Source organism: Sorex araneus, chromosome 1, assembly GCF_027595985.1.
Source record: "Sorex araneus isolate mSorAra2 chromosome 1, mSorAra2.pri, whole genome shotgun sequence".
Taxonomy (NCBI): domain Eukaryota; kingdom Metazoa; phylum Chordata; class Mammalia; order Eulipotyphla; family Soricidae; genus Sorex; species Sorex araneus.
This window is the reverse complement of record NC_073302.1, coordinates 103125794-103149252: the sequence shown is the minus strand read 5'-3', so window position 1 is coordinate 103149252 and position 23459 is coordinate 103125794. Positions and strand designations below refer to the sequence as shown.

The 23459-nt window shown below is 50.9% G+C and overlaps 1 protein-coding gene across 8 annotated transcripts in view; it reads left to right on the top strand.

The window, feature by feature from the left end:
• Positions 1 to 23459, top strand: part of CTNND2 (catenin delta 2) — a 902659-nt gene that overhangs the window by 757487 nt on the left and 121713 nt on the right. For all 8 annotated transcript variants that reach the window (XM_055141787.1, XM_055141773.1, XM_055141779.1 and 5 more), the window contains one exon: positions 21624 to 21741. In XM_055141787.1, coding sequence (XP_054997762.1) covers positions 21624 to 21741 — 118 coding nt within the window. The remainder of the gene's footprint in view (positions 1 to 21623; positions 21742 to 23459) is intronic.

The window sequence follows — 23459 nt, the reverse complement described above, 5'->3', positions numbered from 1 at the left end:
AAATGAAAAAACATAAATGAGACTAAGAAGGACAGTAGACACAAGGCCCCGGAGGATTAGTGCACAGTCGGAAGGGCGCCTCAGATGCTGGGGAAGAAGGCAGCTGGGATAGAGAAGGGACCACTCTGACAAAGATAGTCATAGATGATCACTCTGGATGAGAACTTCCAATGCTGTTTAAGACCTGTTGCATCTTGTGGTCTGGCTCTGAGAATAGCAGCAGATGTGTTCCCAGCCCTCAGATGCCTCCATTCTTTGGGTGAATTAAGACGAGTTGATGGTGTGTTTCTATGACTCTAGCCTGGGAAATAGATAAAAAAAAAAAAAAACAGAAAGAAAAGAAGAGTCCTTCCTTCAGCTGGTGTTTTTTTATACCAGGTAGTACACACCCCTGGTAGAAGGAGCTGGTAGAATAGAATCACCCAAGTATTAATTACCAGAAATCGTTACTCTTAACTGTTGCTCCCAGAACAACCCAAATTTGTTTGTATCACTTTGGTGTGAGAAGCTGAACAATTGCTATTGTTTTGTTTTTTTTTCTTTTTAAAAAAGTGTTGAGCTAACATGGGTTTACAAGTGTAGATGTTGATACATTTTGGGGTCCATCTGTCCCCACACTCACCCACAGTCTGATGAGGGTCCCTCCACCACACTCCAGGGAACTTTCTCCCATTCAAGTCCTGCTTTTAAGAGAGCATACATTCTTATTTTCAGGAAAGGGAAAAAATGGGATCCATGTAGATTTTGAACATTGTAAAAAGCCAAAAAATATGGGCTGGAGAGATATTATAGTGTGGGGGCTCTTACCTTCCACTCGGCTGACCTGGGTTCGATCCTCAACATCCTATATGGTTTTCTGAACCCCTCTGGAAATGATCTCTGACACAGGGCCTGGAGAAGCCCTGAGGACTGCAGAAATGACCCAAAACAAACAAAGACAAAAAACACTTGAATACATATCCCAAAGCTTATCCAAGTGAAATTGAGCTCAATGATACAGTGGCCATTGTGGCCAAGTAGCCATTGACTGAGACCCAGGATGGTGACTCTGTACACGATTTCCATCCCTCTGTAGACTGTCCAGCTCCTCGGCCTTCCCTTTAGCAGCACATATAGTGGTGCTGAGCCCAGTGCCCAGACACACGAGCCCTTGCAGGGGCCATCCCATGGGAGCATTGCAGAGTCCTTGCCTTGGGCATCTCCACGGTGTGCAGACTCTTCGTGGAAAGATGCCATAGCACATAGGTCGAGCAAACACGTGAGCACATCTGAAATCTCAAATGGAAAGCTAATACCCATAGTCTTTTCCATTTAAAATTCATCTAGGGTGAGAAAAATGAAATCTCTCGAAGGCAGATTTATCTATTTGCTGCTGAAGTATCTGTCACCAGGAAAAGAGGCTAGAAATGAAAAAAAAACTCTTAGATTTTTTTTTTGGAGGAGTGGGTTGATAAGACTGGTGCCCAGATTGTGGGTTGCAGGCAGCCCTGCAGGTACAGAGAGTAGGACTTGAGCCATGGTGGCTCATGGGGGATGGGGCGGCAGGATGGGGGTCTCACACACACACACACACACACACACACACACACACACACACACACACACACACACACACACACACCCCTTCCGGTCCGCTCTGTGGGATTCCCCTGATATTCTCATTCCTGGTTTATTCCTCTTTTCTAGTTCTTTCTGTCATCCCTTCCAGTCTTGCCAGATGATAGTTTTAATTTTGCTAAAACTATGAATAAATAGTTAATAATTAAAATACCATTTAATAATCTGTAATTACTAAGAATATGTAATCATAATAAATAATTTAGATCTTCAACCTGAGATAAACTTCACGAAATGCTCAGAAGGCTTAGGCTGTAAGCAGAGATGACATTTGGTCTGTCATTTCTTCATGGTCCAGCAATCCTCCAGGGCAGCCATGTCCCTGGACCCCATGGACTGAGCCCGTCTGATCCTCAGGGCTGCATCCTGCCATGTGTCATCCAAGCCTTTGCCCTCTGGAAGCATGACCCTCAGCTGAGAACGTGTGTAGGTCCCCCACGGCCTTAACACAGACGAGTGAAGGCCAGGTGGTCCCAGATATGGGCAGGCTTGTGCTGGCTGAGGTCACTGTAGCGAGTTCCGTGCATCCCCACGCCACCTGCTCACATGCCCTACCTCCAGGAGCCTCAGCGAGAGCGGCCTGATCGGGAGACAGGGTCTTGCAGAGAGTGAAAATGAGTCCTCACAGACATCAAAGGCCTGCACTCATTTGTGGAGTACAAAATAACAAAACATGAGACCAGCACCCAAGGACAGTAGACACAAGGGCCAGGAAGATTGCTCCATGGTTGGAAGGCTACCTCATGAGCTGGGGGAGAGGGCAGCTGGGGTGGAGAAGGATCACTAAGTCAGTGATGGTTGGAGGGATCACTCGGGATGGGAGATGTGTGCTGAAAGTAGACTGAGGACCAAACCTGATGGCCTCTCAGTACCTGTATTGCAAGCTATAATGCCCCAAAGTAGAGACAGTATGGAGGAAATTGTCTGCCATAGAGGCAGGAGGAGGGGTCGGGGGACAGATACTGGGGACATTGGTGGGGGGGAAATGTACATTGGTGGAGGAAAGGATGTTTGATCATTGTATGACAGAAATGCAAACATGAAAGCTTTGTAACTGTAGCTCACGGTGATTTAAAAAATTTAAAAATACTAAATAAAATGAGTCCTCAGTGATGGTGGGTAGGGACCCTAAATCCAGTGTGCTGATAAGCAGTTAGACACTTGGACATTCCGGGAAGAAGGGCATTGAACCACTGAGCAAAGATGGAGCAATGTTACTGTAAGCCAAGGGTCTCCCAAGGTTGCCAGAAGTTTCTAGAAGCCTGAGTGGATTCTTCCTTAGAACTTTGAGGGAGAGTTTGGTCTTGTCAGCACTCTGCTCTCAGGTGCCTAATCTGAAGAATTATGTAGTTTTTTTGTTTTAGTTTTTGTTTCATTTTTTGGGCTTGGGGACCACACTTGGAGGGTCTCGAAGTCCTCCTGCCTCTGTTTCCAGAAGGTCATGTGATGTGATACTGGGGGTTGAACCTAAGTCAGCTGCATGCAAGGCAAATGCCTGAACCCGTCCTCTCTGGCCCTAGTCTACATTGTGTTTTATTGTTGGATCACAGCTGGTGCTGCTTAAGGTGTACTCCTGGCCCTGTGCTCAGGGGTCACTCCTGATAGTACTCAGGGGACCGTATGCCATGCCAGGGATCGAACCAGGGTCAGGTGCGTGCCAGCAAGCTGACCTCTCCTGCTTATATTGCTGGTTTATTGATTGATTGGTTGGTTTGTGGGGGATCAGGGCCGGGAGATGAGTTGGGGCTACATCCACTAGTTGATGTTGTTTTAAACCATCAATTGCTGTTGCTGTGTTGTAGCCACTTAAGGAATTACTAGACTTACTAGACTCTCCTTGGTGGCAAACATGGGCATCTGCAAAGCTCAGGGACCTCGGGAAGGCACAATGAAAGGTGAGGAAGAGGAAGAGGTGCTTTCTTCTCCCTCCTTGGCCAGGTGCAAGGCCCAGCTTCCCCACTAGCCAGCCCCTGCTCAGCATGCCCAGACAGGGCAGCTCTTCCAAAGAAGGCCCAAGCCCACCCTCTGAATAGGGTGCATCTGCCCCTGGATCAGCTCTTCCTGTCTTCAAGCTCCGGACTTAGAGCTAGCTTCGAAACAGTGCATGCATTTAAAAATATATATATATATATATATAAAATTTTAAAAACTGTACAATATACGCACGGACTCTGAGTATCAGAAATCTTTCTGGGTTCTGCAGCAGGGCCCAGGACATGCTCTACGTACCCTTTAGGATGTTGGTTCCAGTCCCTGCGTACAGATGAACACCTTCCAGATTTAGTGTAGCCACGTGTATTTCCCATTTAAGGAATCTCCACTCCGTATCCTAAAGATCCCTGTCATGGCCTTTGGCATTGTTTTGCAGTGAAGTCCAGGCAGATCTTGATGAGCAGCCTTCTTTGGCTCTTCCACATAGCAGCTGGCTACGAAAGGCTCACGGATGGGGCTGTGACGGTGGGGATGGGTCTGTGACGGTGGCCCCCTCTGCCGAGGATTCTGCTGAGGACTCACACTTTCCCTCCAAAGTTGGCATCAGGCCAGCTTGCAAACACACCTCATTTCCTGGTGCCATCAAGTCATTTATTTGTATTACTCTCTACTTGCTTCAGCATCTCGTACTGCAGGCAACATACAACCCTGATTTTGTGCATTTATCTTTGTATACGCAGGGAGGCTATTAACCCCATCCAAGGAGCTGCCCTGTGCCTTTGCTTCTGAGTATAATTAAACTCAGACCCTCAATTACTGATTCAAACGCAGAAACTAGAGGAGCCCTTGCTCCCCCAGTGCCACTGATTCTAGAGTGACCTTGAGAAAACCCGGAATGGTAAGACGAGTGATAACGGCATTCGGCTAGACAGCTGAAGACGTGGATTCCTTCTGGCTTACTCATGCATTCACTCCAGTTAGAGGAGGAGCGCTCAGTGTTTTTCATATGAGATGCAGTTAGTTGCCAAAGCTCTACATCTGTTAAAAAGGATCTTTTTTTTTTCAAAAGCATCTTCAAGTCTCCTGTCACGAGCTTGGTACATGCCCATCTGTACCCTGACTTGCAGCCTAATTGAGGCCTCTTTATTCAAGTGCTGCAGTGGAAGTGATAGTCATTGTGGGTGTGTGAAATGCTGAGAGACCCCTCCCCAACAACCCCAACCTCCCCACCGTGTCTTAAAACAGAGGATGGGCTTTGGCTTGGTTCTGTCCTGCCCAGCAGCACTGTAGCACTGTCATCCTGTTGCTCATTGATTTGCTCGAGCAGGCACTAGTAACATCTCCATTGTGAGACTTGTTGTGACTGTTTTTGTCATATCAGATACACCACGGGGAACTTGCCAGGCTCTGCTGTGCGGGTGGGATACTCTCAGTAGCTTGCCGGGCTCTCCGAGAGGGACGGAGGAATCGAACCTGGTCAGCCATGTGCAAGGCAAATGCCCTACCCGCTGTGCTGTCACTCCAGCCCTACTCAGCAGATCTCATATAAATGCAAACAATGGTTTTCTTGGGTTTTGACTCAGTGGGTGAGGAAGGGAGGACACAGAATTCAGGGGAAGCAGGGGAATAGGGTTCCTAGGGACAAGACCTCAGAGGACGGGCAAGCCACCGCATTCCACAGATCATTGGTGACAAGGACTCTCACCTACCATGGTGTCCCCCAGTGCTTCTGGCTTACTTAGAGAGGTGGTGATTTGTGCTGTCTTTGTTTGCCCGGGCTGTGTAGTGGCTTCATCACTGAGATGTTCTGTGTTTCCATTTTGGGATCCTAAGACAGCTAATCCCTGAGTGTCTAGAAACTCCTCTCCATGTCATTATGTCAGCTTCTCTGTATCCTAATCGCCTCTCTGAGGACACGCATCAGGAAGGTTTAGGGTCCCTGATAAAGGCCCCATTTTATTTTCATTAATCCTTTAAAGATCCTCTCTTTAAAGGTGGGCATATTGGGGGTGCTATTCCTGACCTATGAACTGGGGGGAAGGGACACAATATAGCCCAGAGAAAGACTGCAGCAGTTGACTTTTACTCCTGTTCTCTGGAAAATAATTTTTGGTGGATAAAAATATTCTTCAAACAAGGTCATGTTAACCAGAACAAGGCATATTTGGATTCATTATGTAATATAAACCCAACTCATACTTTTTGGCTAACCTAAAAATAAAAAGCCTATGTTAACTTTGTATCTTCATTTCCAAGTGAAAATAGTCATAAAAATCTTTTAACTGAAAATTCTTATACTGTGATGAGACCAATGGCTTGGTCTAACAATCAAAGGGTTATCTTAGAAAAGCTCTGTACGTATTCACCTAATATCCTGCTAATTTTGATGACTTGAAATGACCTCTTGTTTGAAATCAGGAGATCTACAGTTGAGTTCCCAGCTTCATCTTGTCCATGGTCCTGAAGAAAGCCAGTCTTCATTATCTTGACTTCAAGTTCCATGGATGTAAAGGGGAGGTGTGGCATATGTGTTCTTATGTCATATAGTAAAACAGGAGTAGGAAGCATGGTCTGGGTGTCTGCTAACTGACCCCCAAGTTGGAATCCCCAAACAAAGCACCTCCAAGTGAGGCTTCTATTGGAGGCAGATCCCCTTCCCCCTGCCCTTGTGAGTTCTAAGACTGAACTCTAGTCTTTTCAGCTAAGAACTGAGTCATAAAGCTGTAAGAGCATCTGAAAGATCACTATCTTTTGGTTTCACTGTCACTGTCATCCCGTTGCTCATTGATTTGTTCGAACGGGCACCAGTAATGTCTCTCATTGAGAGACTTATTGTTATTGATTTTGGCATATCCAATACGCACAGGTAACTTGCCAGACTCTGCCCAGCGGGCTTGATACTCTTGGTAGCTTGCCGGGCTCTCCAAGAGGGGCGGAGGAATCGAACTCGGGTCGGCCGCGTGCAAGGCAAACGCCCAACCGCTGTGCAACTGCTCCAGCCCTTTGGTTTCACAGATGCTCAAAATGCATGATAATGCTGTGCTTCTTCAGTATGCGGTTTAATGCAATTGTTCCAAGAATTTGGTGGGGGAAAACGGAATCCCATTTTACAGGCTAAAAAACTGACGTTCAGAAGGATAGGAGTGACCTGTCCCAAGTCATCAGCCAAGAAGAAGAGGGATGGTGAAGACCCCGGAAGCGTGATCCCACCCCACGATGCTCCCCTCGAGGCAAAGAGCTTCCAAGGACACACGCTAATTTACCTTGAGGAAAAGATGCCAGCTCAGTTGGGATCCTGTGAGATAACAAAACAGAATTAATAGTCCATCCAAGATGTTTAATTAGGGACAGCAACTGAAAGAGGACAACGAGGAGCAGAGGCAATGGGGGGGAGGGCTATCAGCTAGAATGCTGGTGTGACCCCAAGGGAAGGAGAGAAGGGGGGAGGCAGGGAAGCAGGAAAGTTCCTTCGAGCTATGGAATGCAATCAAGAGGAATTCATTGCATGTACCAAGTGCTTCATTCTCTCCACATCTATTTTTCAAACTCTTCCCATATGCTGGCTCTGTTGGGCAGTGTGGCTGCGACAAAGACCAGGTAGACCCAGTGTGTGCAGGTTTAAGTCCAAAGCAGCACTCCATGCCCGGAGACAACCTGCTGGGGCAGAGGCATGGCCGGGAGAGGGTTCAGGCCCCAGGTGAGTTCCAGAGAATGGAGCTGGGAGTATCCCCCGAGCATCACTGAGTGTGGACTCAAAAATCAAAACAGAAAAGACAATCTGATACAGCTGAGTTCCAGTCGTTCTGGGATGTGTGTGCTTTCTCTGAAGAGTGTGTCAGCGGCCTTATTCTTTTGTTCAACATTTTCATCAATGACCAAGCAGACATATTCCTTTTTAGGTGTAAAAAGCCTGCTACCTTTAATTAGTTTACTGTTATCTTCTGAAGCCCCAGAACATCAACAACGTATTCTATCTCTTTGGGATTTAGCATTTCTCTTACCTTTTCTATACACTTTATTTTCAGAAAAACGTTTTTTTTCATCCCCCAAGAGGACTAAATATAATTTCACAAAGTACTTCCTAGCATTATGGTCTGTTAAATAGTAATAGGGACAATCCCCCCCAACCATTATTTGGCTTTTCTGAGTTAGAAAAAGTGAAATAATGATTTTACCCTAAATATAAATGATTAATGTAAATGCCCCATCATGCTATTCCCTCCTGAAGTTTCTATCACTTGTATATGCAAGATTTGATCATCTTAATTATGAAAATGTGCAGAATTGAAGTAAAACTTGTGTTAAATTATTTATCCGATAATTTGGTTGCAAATATGAGCTTCCTTTAAAAGGACAAGCAAATATTAAATTTTATCTTCACAAATATGAGTAATCATTCTTCCTATTAGAGTATGAATATTCAGATCTTTCCATTAGTATGAACAAATTACTTCCTTTGGAGAAAGATTAAATAAGAAGGTTTAGTTAATTCCCAATTGGTCAACAACAGTGTTTAATATTTATCCTCTCTGTATCCCTGGGTTGCACAGGGTGAGCGGCCTGATAAACAGAAAGCAAATGGGAAGAGCAGCTTCATTCTTAAAATCTTCCATAATGTCTTTATATTAAAAATATAATTTTCCTACTGCTGCTTCCCAGCTTATTCCATTAGGACCAGTATCCCTGAAAGAGAAGCAGAGAAACAAATCTGCTAATCACGCATTGAAGAAGAAATAATTCACCGAGCCGCTAACTTGTTACTCTAGATAAAGTCTCGCCTGTAGTTGAGCACAGCTGTTTGCATATTATTCCTCCTTTCCCTTTCCAAATCAGCATCTGGTTTCGAGTAAGGAAATCCACGTCCTCTAGGACCAGACCCTGGCACCCAGTGAAACGAGTTAACTCTGAAAAGAGCAAACAGGGAAGTGTCTGTGCCCTTGACCATTAGTGTTTGTTACATGAAGACTCCGGCCTACGAGGGGGTACGAGAAACATAATCAATGAGAGTCCGGAGTAGCATATTCCTGGGGCGTGCCTTGGCCCTGCGAATCCGAGTCAGGAATGAGGGGCTCCTCTCTGCTCCGTACCGCCAGTGTCCGACTTCTGCTGCTCTGCTCTTCGGCTTTCTTCCTGAGCTTGTTGTCATCCATGAACCAAAATGGATTGCAATTCTTGAAAAATGCAGAAGCATTTGCTTTGCTTCCCGCCCCGAATGAGTGATGTCCTGGCAGAAGAAGAGTGACGCATCCCAGGGAACTGGGGCCGGGGGTCTGAGGCCGAGCACAGGGACGGCACTGGGAGGTCTGGGAGCCCAGAGGGAAGCACCAGGCTAGCCGAGGTGCTCCTGGCTTTGGGTGAGCAATAGAACTGTGATGGGGAGGAGGGCAGAGCAGCTCAGGGAGCCCCGATGTCTCCTCTCCCTCCATTTACCCTGTTTTCTTTACTCTGTACTTTTCCTCTTACGTGTCCCTTAATTACTGCGGCCACACAGACTCTGCCCAGGCCAGACCACCTTCTTCCTTCCTATTCACTTAGGGTCTCCATGGAGCGGGAGACTCAGAATTGAAAGCAAACCTAAAAAGGTCCCCGGGGCCAGACAGATAGTTTAACGGGGACAGAGCTTGCCTGGCATGTGACACCACCCCATCCCCTCAACGCCATTCTCTACGGCACGAGAGACCCCAGGAGCTTCACCAGTGGTCTGAACACAGCCCGGGAACCCACCCTCCAAAGAGAAAGCTAACCAGGACTGCCGGAGGAAGTGGAGAGCAGGGGTGAGGCTGAGCGAGGTGCCTGCCGTGTCCACAGCACACACCTCCTCGGAGGAGGGCAGGGCTGGGAGGGAACACCGGAGACTAGCGTTAAGGCCTGTCCGAGAGGACCGAAAAGCAAGAACTCGTTTGCTTTCTGGGGGAGTGTGATGGTCCTCCCCCATAAAGTGCTCCAGAGGTCCTGCAGACACACTCAAGCTAGGCTCAGCCGACAGGCCACTGGTTGAGTCCGGGGGCCCAGTGATCTGGGTCTGCCTGAGCCCAGCAGTGCCAGGGGCCACCAGGGCTCCTCATGAGATTCTTGGGGGCCACAAGGGTTATACCTGGCAGTGCTGGAAAGAGGCAGGCAGTCCCGGGACTCCGACTCACATGCATTCCATTGAGCTGGATTCTCCATCTGAGAATGGATGCCTTGACTCCGCAGCTCTTGGACTCACACACACACTCACACACACACACACACACACACACACACGTGTATTTGCACATTCTATTACAAATAGTCTAAGGTGAGTAATTTGTGATGAGAATTCAAATCCTCCTTGCTTCTTGGGGAGTTTTAAGGAGATTCTGGATCACTGGGAGTCCTGGCTGCTCTGGCTTCCTCCCGAGGGGACTTGTATCCAACGAAGGGCACCTTCTCTTTCTCTTTGTACAAAAATTTGCCTACCCGCTCTGTCCTTCCTGCACCGCTTTGCTCTACTGATGTTCAGATCTCTGAAACCTTTCCTTTTAACACACAAGAGATTGAAAATAAGAGTAATTGAGTTTCAGAAAAGTCCTCACCATTTTAGATTGTTTCCTAGATTATTTCCACGGTGTCTGGGGGCCTTGACATTTTCCCACAGTCATTGGTGCCCAAAATCTGAGAACTGTAATGAATGACAGGGTGAGGAAGACTCCTGCTCAGGCAAGGGCGGCGGGGGGAGGGGGAGCTGCCGCCTTTCCTTTCAGTGTCTGGTCACTCCAACAGTGACCCCCCACACACACACCAGGCTGATTAAAGGTGTGTTTTCATGTACGTTTAGATTCCCATTGTTTGGGGAGACACAGCAGGCTGTGCTCGGGGATGACTCCTGGCTCTGTGCTCGGGGATCACTCCTAGTGGTGCTCAGGGGGACCACGTCTGGTTCTGGGATTCAAAACAGGATTGTCACATGCCCTAGCCCCGTGCAATTTCTCCAGCCCCCTGGGTGCGGGTGTTTAAGTCGATCAGTCCTTGCTCGTCGTCAAGAGCATGACACGAGGGCCATGGCTGTGATGAGAAGGCGTGGGGTGCCAGCACTCACGTGGAGTGAGAAGGGACGAGGAAGCAGAGCGCGTTTTGACACACACAGGATTGGGCGTTAGTGATCCTTCGTGCTCCTGCCTGCTGCGTACAGAGCAGCGTTGTAATTCGGAGGGTGATGAATGCCAAGGGCGAGTGCCAGCCTGCCTGGGCCTTGTCCTGAGCCCGCACACACTAGCAGCCACCGACGGTCATCAACCAAGGAAAGTCCTGGCCAGGTTACCCTCCCCAGGTGCGTGAGAAACTCACCCCTGCAGCCACAGGCGGCTTCGAACCCTCCGAACTTGGCTCCGTTCCTCCTGCCTCTGCATGGAAAATGCCCAGATTGGAAGACGCAGGAAGGTTTATCTCGTTTTGAAATACTTTCACAGCAAGGTTCAAATGAATGGTTTTGGAAATGCTCTGGGGAGAGAGAGAGAGAGAGAGAGAGAGAGAGTAACATGAGTGATTGCCTTAACAAATTATTTTTAAAATGTTGAGTTGGAGAAACACACATGTTTTAGCTCAAAAACTGTGTGTGGAACTGGGGATATGGCTGATTTCTCTCCTTGGAGTCTTCAGGTTCAATTCCTGGTGCCACCAGGTCCCCTGAGAGCCAACAGGAGTGACCTCTCAGCTCGGAGCTGGTGTTAGCCCACGAACACTACTAAGGGCGGCCCCCAATCCAAACCAAAACCAAAACCTTCTTTATCAGACCTTGGAATGTTGTAGGCATTCAGGAATTTATTCATTTCCTCAAGGTTTTCCAGTTATATGGCATCATTTTCACTATTTTTGAAGTAATCCCCGATGATCCTTTGAATTTCCGTGGTAGTTGTGACATTCTCCCTTTTTATTTTGGGTTTTTCATGCTTTCCAGGTTTTTCACGCTCTCTTTGTGAGACTTGGTATTGGCTTCTCAGTATTGTGTATCTTTCAGAGATGTAGCTCTTGGTTTCCTTGTTGCTTTGGACTGACTTCTTAATTTCCATTTTGTTCATTTCTGCTCTAAGTTTGATGATTTCCTTCCTTCTTGCTTTGGGTTCTTTCTGTTGGCTTTTGTGAGCTTCTTCATCTGTGAAGTTAAACTTTCTATGTGGGCTTTTCTTGCTTCCTAATGAGCATTTGCACTGCTATAAACTTGATAACAGTTTGTAAGCCATCATTACGCACCCCCCCCCCGCAAAAAAAAAAAAAAGAATTAAGACTTAGGTCAGGGCACTTTGTGGTTGGCTCTGACTATAGATCAAATTTAGATCCATGACTTTGTAAACCAAGGATCTCATCTCCTTGATGACTGTGACTTCCTGTTATGCTCAGGTTCTATATCTTGCCCTGGCTCCCTTCCTTTAACCTGTAAATGCACCTATGTCTCTCTCTCCTCCCCACTCAGCCCTGCCTCTCAAGACTGGTGGTGCTCCTTGGAGGCCAGAGAGATAGCCCAGAAATTAAGGCTCTTGTCTTGCCTGCAGCCTCCCTAGCAATGCCCCCCTGCACCACAAACGATCCCCTAAGCACCAACAGGAATGATCCCTGAGCACTACTGGGCATGCTCCCGAAACAAGGGAGGTGGCCCCTTCTCTCTTTAAGGGCTGCATGCTCCTGGAGTCTGCTTTTAAGGGACCGTGCATCCAGCAGGATAACCCAAGCCCTTTCCCTGCCTTGAAATCAGCACACCACAGAATCGGGATCCCGCTGTTGGCCCCAGTGGAAGTCCGCCAGCCCCTCTCGGCGCCCGAGAGAGCAGGTAGGAGAGACAACCAGTTTCTAACAATGCAGAGGAAAGGGAGTTTCCTTTTAGTCACTTACTTCCCAGCCGAACCTGAAGTTGAAGAGTTTTTGATCCAAGGTCTGCTTTTATTGGCCATTTTTTTTTAATGTCTGAACTTGAAGAACTGTAAGGAAGCAAGAACTTCCAAGGAAGAAATAGAAGAGACCAAACAAAAGAACAGCAGCGAGAAAGGGCTAGGCAGGAACCGAGGGCAGCTCTGCTTCCCCTCCTGGGCGCAATGACCCTTCCCACCCGTCACCCTGCACGTGGGGGAGAGGAAAGAGGCAGCCATCATTCCAGGAAAAGCCAGCGGCTGCGGTCCCGCCAGGAGGACACAGATGAAGCCAGCTGGCAGGGCATGAGGGAGAGCACAGAGCTAAGGGCACCTGTCTTGGTTCGAATCCCAGCAGCATTATCTGTGGCCCCTGAGCCTAGAGCCAGGTGTCATCCTGGCCACCTCCAGGTGTGACTGCAAAAGTACAAAATAATCAAAGAAATAAAAGGTCTTCAAAAGACATCCAGATTGGGGAGGGGCTGGGCATTGCCCAGAGCCAATGAGGAGACAGAACCGGAGCTGGAGAGATAATGGGGTGGATAGGGCGCTTGCCTTGCCCACACGGAACCTGGCTTTGATCCCCAGCATCACATGTGTCCCCCAAGCCTTGCCGAGAGTGAGCACTCAGTGCAGAGCCAGGAGTAAGCCCTGCACATGGCTGGGTGTGGCCTCCAAACACCACCCAAAAGTGGGGGGAGGGGCAGAATCAGCGGCAGGTTTGCAAAGCCAGAGTCACGAAGCCCCCGCCTGGGTCTTGGTGGTCGCTGGTGCCCGGCGGGTCATGGTGAGGGAGCAGGGTGGGCGTGGGAGCCAGAGACGTGGCCCCAGCAGAGCTCGGCCACACACACGGCCTTGGCCAACCACAGATCCCCAGCTTGAATCAGTCTTTGAAGTACGAGTTGTTCAAATCTCCCTGCAAGTAAATAAATGACAAGATTACGTGACTGCACGGGGGAATTAGGTGATGAATTGGAGCGCCTGTCGGGAGGGTTGTTTTAATAATAGCTATTAATAATCCAGAACAGAATGCCAGCTCTTGAAAGTCTTCCAACCCACAATCTGACATTTAGAAGGCAAGTAGCCAATTACCTATAATCCCGTCATTAACTTCGCTCTCTGGCTCCCGGGAAGGTGGAGGACTCCGGGTACCCAGAGCCCCGAGGCCTCAGGACCACCCCGCGCCCCGCAGCCTTGCTGCTTCCCCCCTTAGAAGTCACCTCTGCATCCGGAGAAGACCGTGCTTCCATTTGGCATCGTGCTGGCATGTGATTGTGTGCTGGGTATCCCCAGGCTCGGCTGCGAGGTGACAGTAAGTCCCAGCCAGGAAGAGGGCGCTGGCTTGGACTCACTCAAGGAGCCAATTTCCGGGGTGACCACTCTGTTTTCCTTTGGCTGCTGCCCACTCGGCCTGGCCCTGACTTCCCCGGAAACGCCAGGAGTGCTGGCGGGATGGGGGAGGGCCGGTGGGAAGCCCCCAGCCTGGTGGCGGTTCGTGTTTTTGTTTCCTTGTGTGTGTCGGAGGGAGAGGAGGGTGCGGTTCTCCCAGGCAGTGCTCAGGAAGCCCGAGAGTCCCACTGAGCCAGGCCTTGAGGGTGTGTTGGGGAGAGCCAGGCCACCGCGGCTGCACCCAGTGATGCCGGGGGGACCATGTGGTACCAGGGAACAAACCCTACCCACTGTACTATCTCCTGGCCTGGGACCCTTGGTGGGAAGCAGAGGGCCCAGGACCAGGGAGAGGGCTTACCAATATGAGGAGCACTTTGTTTGTGAGTCAGCAACCTAGAAAGAACACACATCCACACATGTACACGATACACACACATCCACACATCCATCCATACATGTTCACACCTACACAGACATGTGAGCACCTGTACACACATCCACACATGTACACAATACACACACATCCACACATCCACACATCCATGCTCAAACATCTACAGAAACACGTGGGCCCATGTACACACATCCACACATGCTCACATGTGTGCACATACACACTGCACACACTGCACACAGGTGCTCACTTGCGTGTGCACATACACACCGCAGATACACGCATCTATGCACACATGCACACATCGTGCATTTGTGAAGCCAGCACATGGGCAGGGCGTCCAGGGACTGGGCAGCAGCCACTCCCCACTGGAGATGTGCCCGGCACGGGTGCAGAGCAGGCAGCATGCGGGCCGGAACCCCCGGGGGAGCCTCTTCTCATTGCAGGGGCCAGTGAGAGTCTGGAGCGCAGGGGGCCCCAGCACCAGGAGCTTCACACGGACCCTCGCAGCCACTCCCTGGTGACTTCTTGGTAATTGAGCCCAACAGGAAGCCTGAGCAGACGTTTCCGGGGGCAGCGCACTCGGTCGGCCTTAGCATACAGGTGCCGCTGGTCCGGCCAGCAGCTTGGGAAGCGTGTGGGTGGGGACATGGCCCGTCCCACAGTGCCCCGAGCAGCCTTGGGGGCAGTGGGGCAGTGGGGACTGGTCAGTGAGGCGAGGGCCCTCGTCCACCTCTGCACCACTGTCTGCCGGTCAGTTCACTTCTGTGGGGCAGGTGGGCATGTCCAGAGCTTGTCACTGAGGTGAGGTCCACAGGCAGGGCAGCCCCGGTTGGAAGCCGGACTCTAGGCCACTGAAGCATTTTGTCCTCAGCCCCCAGCAAAGCGATTACCAAGCCATCACTGTCCCGTTCATGTAGAGATCCTCTTCCCTGGGAGGAGGGAGTAGGTGGGTCGCAGCAGCCCACACAGCAGGACGCTACTCCGCTTTCAAAAGCCTCAAAGATCAAAACATGGTGCCAGAGCGATGATACAGTGGGGAGGGCATTTGCCTTGCATGCTGCCCACCCGAATTCAATCCCTGGCATCCCATAGGGTCCCCCTCCTGTGCTCAGGAGTGATTCCTGAGCAGAGATGGGAGTAATCCCTGTGCCTCACCGGGTATGAGCCAAAAAGAAAAAAAAAAAATCAAAACATGGGAACTTCGATTCCTCTGAAAATCGTTCTAGCTTGACTAATCAAGCTTCAGCTTACAGCGGGCTGGAGCGATAGCACAGCGGTAGGGCGTTCGCCTATCACGAGGCCTACCCGTGTTTGATTCCTCCACCCATCTCGGAGAGCCCGGCAAGCTACCGAGAGTATCGCGCCCCCATGGGAGAGCCTGGAAAGCTCCCCTTGGTGTGTTCAATATGCCAAAAACAGCAACAACAAGTCTCACAATGAGAGATGCTACTTGTGCCCGCTCAAACAAATCGATGAGCCATGGGATGACAGTGACCGTGACAGTGACAACTCTCAGCACACAGAGGGGGAGAAGGTAGCCGCTGTCCAAGCAAACTCAGCCCCCGGGACTCCGGAGCTGGGTCGTGTGCACAGGCCTCCTGCCTGAGGCCTGGGGCTGGAGTTTCAGATCAGACCCCAGAGTTGACGTAGACCCCAGGGGTGGCCCTTTGCTGTGTGTTCATCAGTGAGGCGACAATCGGGTGCTTTTGCTGGTTTTGCCTGGTTCTTGGCCTGACAACAGAGCACAGTCTTTCCCCTCCCCCCCCCCGCAACTGGAGTATGACCAAGCACAGTACTCCCTGGCCCGGACGCTGAAGACTGAGTTTTGAGGGAGCCTTTTCCTGCCGGGTAGGGGCTTGGGAAGGTGGGAGCCACCCACCCTCGGGAGAGTGGGGGCGTGGGCTGGAGCCCTGCTTGACCTTCGCCTGTGACAGGGGCCCTGGAAGAAGCTGGAGCCTGAGGCTGTGAGGGGGGTGGGAGCCCAAAGCCCTCTGCCGGGCCAGCGGGTGCAGCAAAGGCTTCCCAAGGCAGAGGCGGACACGGCCCACGGAGCCCAGCCCGGTGAACTCCAGCTCAGCCAAGGCCTGGGCACAGACGCTGAGTCCCCAAGGGTGTGTTGGGCCCTCCGCCAGGCGTGCCACGAGCCCCGAGCTCTCTCCCCGCCGGGAGACCCTGCTGAAGGTAGATCCGGTCAGGCTAAGGAATTCCAGTATGAAGATCAGTGGTGGCTGTTCAGAGTGGCCTGGAGCGCCAAGCAGAAGCAGACTCGGGCAAGGCTGATTTCCAGTATATCCATCACTAAAAGTCTCATGCTGTGCTTGTTCTCGCAATATATCCCCCCATCTCTGGCCAATGCAAGGGGAGACGTGTACAATGAAGTCTTTCCTGATTTGGGGGGCGCATCTGATGAGGCTTGGGGAGGTGACTCCTCCCAGTGCTCAGGGGACCGTGTGGTGTCAGGGAATGAGCCCAGAACTCTGACACGCAAAGTCTGAAGTTCAGCCCCTCAAGCCATCTCTCTGGCCCCAAGTTTGCCTGACATCAGCAGTGCTCGTAACCCAGAAAGGCAGTGGTCAGCAGCACTTGACGATAACGAATCATGAATCACGAAATCCCGTTGATCGTCGATTTCTCGAGCGGGCTCAGTAACCTCTCCAGTCGTCCTTTCCCTGAGATTTTAGAAGCCTCTCTCTTCTCAGCCTTCCCAACGATGCCGCATTGGAGGCTCTTTCAGGGTCAGGGGAATGAGATCTAGCTTGTTACTGGCTTTAGCATATGAATACACCATGGGAAGCTTGCAAGGCTGTCCCATGTGGGCAGGAAACTCTCAGAAGCTTGCCAGTTTCTCCCAGAGGGAGAAGTAGGCTACAAGATATCGCTTCTGGGAGCTTGCTTTTAAGTCTCTGGATGTTGGCCATTGATGAGATTACACACACCCGGGTTCCTCTGCCGGTACCTGCATGCATGAGGCCTGTCTGAACGTGTGGAGAGGGGCCTTGAGCATGACTGTGGCTAGGTTCCGGTGGTCTTCGGCCGCCAGGAGCTCTGCTTGGGGCGGGGAGGGAAGCTGGAGCCCATCCCCTCCGAGGGGCCCCGGGGAAGACAGCGAGGCATGCGGGCAAGAGACTCTCTTGCACTTGAAGATGGGGGAGATAAAAAAAGTTCGGCTATTTGGATAAAAGAGATTATTAAGAGATTTCTTTTTCTTCTTTTCATTGAGACATAAAAAAAAATCGATTGAGTTGCAATTTTTTATCAATTAGATGAAACAACATAGCTTCTAGTCTAAGCAGAAATTTTCAGTTGACCTACCAACTGATAATTCGGTTCACACTGTGAAAATTATTGTCTTGGAGTCAATATTATAACATTTTGGCTCCTTTTGCAAATCAGCTGCAAGAATTTCCTGTTAGTAATATCATGCCTGTGCTTCAACTTCTGCCTCACCCATTTCTAGTCGATTCGGAACCTGATCTTGCTCAGGGAGAGCAGATGACCGCAGTGCGAGGGCAGGGAGCAGCTTTGCATGCTGCCTGTTGCCTGTTGTCGCACACTCACCTAGAACCACAATCCCAGCTGGCTCTTCGCCGTCCAGCACACGAGCTGCCCGCAGGCTTATGTTATCACAGAGAGCCAGGCAAGTCCCACTCATTTTCAGTTCAAGTGGGGGAGAAGGAAACTCCCTTTTTCCCTCTGAGTGAAAAACCCAAGGTCCTTCCCCCACAGGAAGTTGTTAGGAAGTAGTTGGTTGCGAGTAGGAAGCCAAGCACAGAGCTTCCAGGACACTGTTGGGCCCTGAAGAACCTGGGGACTCCCGAGGTCACCTAAGGATACTGAGGCCAGAGGGATGGTACTCGGAGGAGTGCCCCGCCTGCAGCCAACCTCCAGTTGATCCCTGGTATCACGTGGTCCTGGCGTCTCAGGATGTAAGGCTCGCTGTATCCTCAGGTCCTGGCATCGAACCAACAGCCCCGTTGGCTGAGAACCTCTTGGAGGAGTCCCCAAGTCCGCATGGTACCACATGGGGGGGAGGCAAAAATAATAGCAACAAAATAAGACGCAGACTGAGCCTCACTGTCCTGCATGCCCAGACCCCAAAGTATCTTCTTCGTCCCTTCTCTCTGCCAACAGGGGTCCGGGTGGAGGGTGTCCTAGTCACGGCCTGCCAGTTCTGCTCGTTCCTCCGTGTGTGTGTCACAGTCTAAGTCACCAGCTGGTTCATTTCAAGTGCTGGAGACTAGACTGGAACCAAGCAGGAGGCTGAATGAGGAGAGATGCTCTGGTCAGTCTAGCCATCCTGTCCTCTTGACCCAGCTTCGTCCTGGTCTTTCCCGTGGGGGCAGCCCCCTCACTGGTCATCCTGGGAAATCAGAGTCTCTCCCGGGAAGGCATTTGCGAATCAGCCTGATCACTCAGACCCCAGAGGCAGCTGCCCCAGCAGGAAGTGCCCCAAGGGTGGACCAGAGTGCCCCGGGTTGGGGCAGAAGGGGGTCAGGCGAGGGGGTGTGAGAGCCCCCCAGGTTGCGCTCATCAGAACCCCACACTTCCCTCTTTGGAAGCAAGCCTCGGGATGGACGGAGGGGCCAGGCTCCAGCATGCGCGTCCCCAATATTTTTCTGGCCAAGAGGGCCAATGGAAGCTGTTAGGAGGTGTTAGGGGCTCTTACAAGCAGCTCCACGTTCAACAGGGCCGGCCTGACTTCAGGGAGGAAATGTGTGGAGATCCTCTTGGCCAGGCCCGCCTTCTCATCTGGAATAAGACCTGTGCACACTTCTTCCCTGCCTAAAGATCACATCTCCGTCTCCCAGACCCCCTGTCGAGAGCACTTAGTGGCCAGCAAAGGCAGAATGGAGTTACATGAAGATCTGTCACTACGGCCTGGAGTGTGGCTCAGCAGAGAAGCCATGGCAGGACTGAGGCCTTGGTTTGATCCTTGTCACACATACACACACGCACGCACATGCGCATGTACACACATGTGCACACACATACACATGGACACACGCATATACATGCACATGCATGCACATACACGTGCACACACATGCACACACATGCATGCACACACATGCACACACACACACACACACTGACAAAATGCTATCAATATTTCCCCTGTGTTATTATCTAAGGTAGGCCTTCTTAACTTTTTTCTTCTTCTGGCTCCTAATCACCTGAGAAATTTTAATTATCTTAGTTATATAGGCATATAAATAAGTATCCAGATCAGACATTTTCAGGTGATAAATCATAAAGAAATTAAAGCCCATTTTTGAGATTTTTCTATGACCCCACATCCAGTTACGTGACCATAATTTAATAAGCAGGAATCTAAGGAACTGAGGAATTGGGTTCCTATTTGAAAATGAGCGGAACCCCAAACACCTAGCCTGAAGTGAATAACCTTTCTCTGTGTTACAGTAGAGTTCTGATAGGCCGTACTTAAACACGTCTTACAGGACTTTTCAAGTATCAGAGAAGACATTTGTGCAAGGTGGCACCTGAGCTTGAAGCCCTTTCTAAAAATTATTCCTCTGGGTGTGCGTTTATTTGAAGCACCGTGAGTTACCTTCCTTCTCATGACTGAGTTTTGTGCGTACAGCCTTCCAGCCCCACACCCGCCCCCAGAGGCCCAGTGCCCGCCCCCGTGTCTCAGAGACCACTTGTCAATGTTGTCTTCCACCGTCTGTTGGGCCCTCACTGTTTCTTTGTACCCCACGTGTGAGGGAGCTGGTTGTGTCTGCCCCTCTCTGGCTGAGTACACGCATCACAATACTTAACACTTTTCAGACCTGTCCCGCTAGTGGTGAGTTGTGTGATTTCACCCCTTCTGGCCCAGCAGTGTTCTCTGTAGATGTGCCCGAGGGTCCTTATCGCGCCATCTGCTCTTGAGCACTGGGGTTGTCTCCAGCTCTGGCTAGAACAGCGCTAGAGCAACCGCAGACCTGCAGATCAAGAGAGCAGTGTTGGGGCTTTGGGTCGGCATCATTTGGATCTTCAGGGAAAACATGCGCCTCCCGTCCCCCGAGCCTGGACCCCACCTTACACTCTAGGGATGTGCTGCTCCCCGAACTCAGCGCGGCCTCAGACCGCCTCTTTGAGACTCAGTTTCCTCTTCTCCCAAGTGAAATGCAGTCTCACGGAGGCGGGTGCAAGAAACTGTAGTACGGTGATCCCCGTGTGCCTTCCAGACTGGGCGTCCATGTCCCTCTGTCGGCCCTGTCCAGGCACCCACAGGGCTTGGCCGCATGCGGCCAGCAAGGAGTGTAGCCAGCCCCGGCCAAGTCCTCCGCCTCAAAGGACAGCACAACCTCAGCTGCACCAAATGTGCCAGTGAGCTCAATGAGTTCCTCCAGGAACCCAGGGTGGCACCTGGCAGCAAGCTTCTTAGACCCGCTGTCCGGCAGCCTTGCGGGGACCAACCAACATGTGCAAGCCTACTAGTTGCTGCTGCCCACACCCTTGGTCTGGTCTCTGATTATCCGTGAACTGACCTTCTCTGTGTTGCACCCACTGTCTGGAAGTCAGTCCGTGTTGCAGAAGTTCCTTAGTGGACCCCAAGTCCTACCCTGAGTAGGAAAGACAGTCTAGGGTGGTGGGACTGAGAAGCCCCTCCAAGTGTCCTATGGGCTGGGATGCTCCCTGACCAGCTGTGTGGCTGCCAGGACCTGTTTCCCAGCTCGCTGCCCCCCTTAGCAGACAGCCCCTCCTGGGCTTGCACTCACCGCCACACGGTCCAGGAAGGAACGTGGCCCTCTCCGTGGGAAGGTGCCCCGGGAGCTGGGAAGATCCCTTCAAGCACCGCAACGCTTGCGTGGCAGGCTGCTTCATGTCCAGCCCCTGCCCCCGTACCGTTCCCTCGAGCACAGCTAGATGACCCCTGAATCCCCAAGCACCCCAAAATAAAAAAAAAGATACCACAAGCAGCTCGGTGGCCAGATTATCACAGAAACCCCTGTGTTCCGTGAATGTATTTCTGACCGTTTTCTTCTGGTGGGAGACTTATTTTTAAGGCTCTTGAAATGGGATCACTCATGTTTCAGGACGTTGGAAGCTCTGTCTTTAAAAAGTTCAGACTTCCCAAGACGCAGCCACCTTTGACTCAGCAGGCTTCCGATCCCCTTGCTGGCTGTCAATGAAGGAGATTCTGCAGAAGCTTCCAGAGTGTCCTGCTCTCGCTCTCGGCTGCGGGGCGGGCTTCAGAGCTGGTGCATTCACAAGCAGACATGCTCTGTCTCCCGTGCAGGGTTCCAGAACTCTCCTAATTCTTGGGTGCCTCTCTTTCGGTCACCCCTACCTAGTAACGCTGTGGCAGTTCAGAAAAGGCCCACGACTTTCCCAGCCTGGGGAGGCAGTGGACGAGAAGAAGGGTCCTGGCTGGCATGAGGCACGGATGCTAACGGGTGTGGCTTGGCTTTGCTTTGCAGGAATGTCAGCTCAGCAGGAGAGGAGGCCCGCAGGAGGATGCGGGAGTGCGAAGGACTTACGGACGCGCTGCTGTACGTGATCCAGTCGGCGCTGGGGAGCAGCGAGATCGATAGCAAGGTTGGTTGGTTTGGCCTCCAAAGGGCGTCTTCGAAGCGAAACGCACAGCAGGGCCCGGAGCGCGGCTCGCCGAGACGGGGCAAGAGGCCCTGGCAGTGTTTTCGCTCTCCGTGATCTGGTGTCTGTGCGTGCACTTAGCGTGTAGCTCGGCGGATGGGAAGCTCCCGTCGGAGCCTAGAAAGAGACCCCGAGCTACAGAGTGGTGAATAAAAGTTAGGGTCGTTCTGAGAAACACAGACCACAGGGGTCACGCGTGAATGCCTGAGTTTTGCACACAGCACCCATTTCTTAGGTTTTACAGAATCAACTGGTCCTAGAAAAATATCCAAGTCACATGAAAGTTGACTAAGTCTGTGTTCCTATAACTCGGCTGTTTCACAACTGCTCGTTGTCTCAAATGTTGATTGAAAATACCCCCATGGAATGACGAGATGCTGTCGAATGTCGTCAAGAAGCTATTGGCCTGTTGCATCCATGTCCAGTGTGTTCAACGTTTCAGTTCGTTAGTCCAGATGGAATGGGAGAGCTTTTCCAGCTTTTGGCACATTTCATTTGGCCTCAGTTTGTCACTGGGCTGGTCTGGATTCACTCTAAGTCTAAATGTGTGTGTGTTCATAATGTCTTGCGAGAAATGCAGCCCTCACCTCTGCTTTCAATATTCTTGTTTGTTTTTGTTGTGGGGCCACACTTGGTGGGACTTGGGGGTCACTCCTGGCTGCTCTGCACTCAGGAATCACTCCTGGTTGTGTTCAGAGGACCATACGGGATGCCGGGATCAAACCCGGGTTGGCTGTGTGCAAGGCAGGCGCCCTCCCTGCTGTTCTTTCGCTATGGTCCACTCAGCTTTCAAAGTAGTGTGTGAGAGGTAAATGTGATCCCTCGGTAGGAATTTCCCAGGAGCTGGTTGGCATTTGCGGCCCAGCAGTGCCTTGTGGTGGGGCCATTCCAGTCCTCCTGCACTGGACGTGCTAACAGCATCCCTGGCTTCTGCCCACAAGGTGCCAGTCGCATCTGCCACGTCCCACTGTAACCAAAGGCTGTGTCTGCAGCCCTGACAGGGGTCCTAGTGGATGGCACATGGGCCCCGGCTGCAAGCCACAGCCTTGTCCCCCTTTTGCTGCTGTGTCTTCTCCAGGCTTCCTCTCACGCCCCTGACAGGAACCTAAAGTCCATCGCGACCCTCTGAGTGTGGATGTTAAATTTGTTTCTGCGTTTAAAAGTTGATGGTGGGCTGAGAGATAAGACAGCAGGTAGGATGTTTGCCTTGCGTGTGGCCAACCCTGGCACATGCCCCAGCTCTCCGTAGGATCACCTAAGCCCACTCCACGTGATCCCTGAGCACAGAGCCAGGATTAAGCCCTGAGCACTGCCAGGCGTAGCCCTTCCCCCCAAAGGACAGAGACAGAACAAACACAGAAACACAGAGGTGGATCAGGTGATTTTATACACATCCTGGATTAAGAACACACCTTCATAGGTGCAGAGTTGAAAGGGACTATCTCAGGGAAGAAGGAGTCATAAGGTTCCATTGTAAATTTAGGTAAACTGGAGTTATTTTATTCACAGGGTTACTCATTGCTGTCACAGGGTTACTCATTGCTGATGTAGCATAATGCTTCTTTTATTTTTTTAATTTTATTATTATTATTATTATTATTATTATTTTGCCTTTTGGGTCACACCCAGCGATGCTCAGGGGTCACTCCTGGCTCTGCACT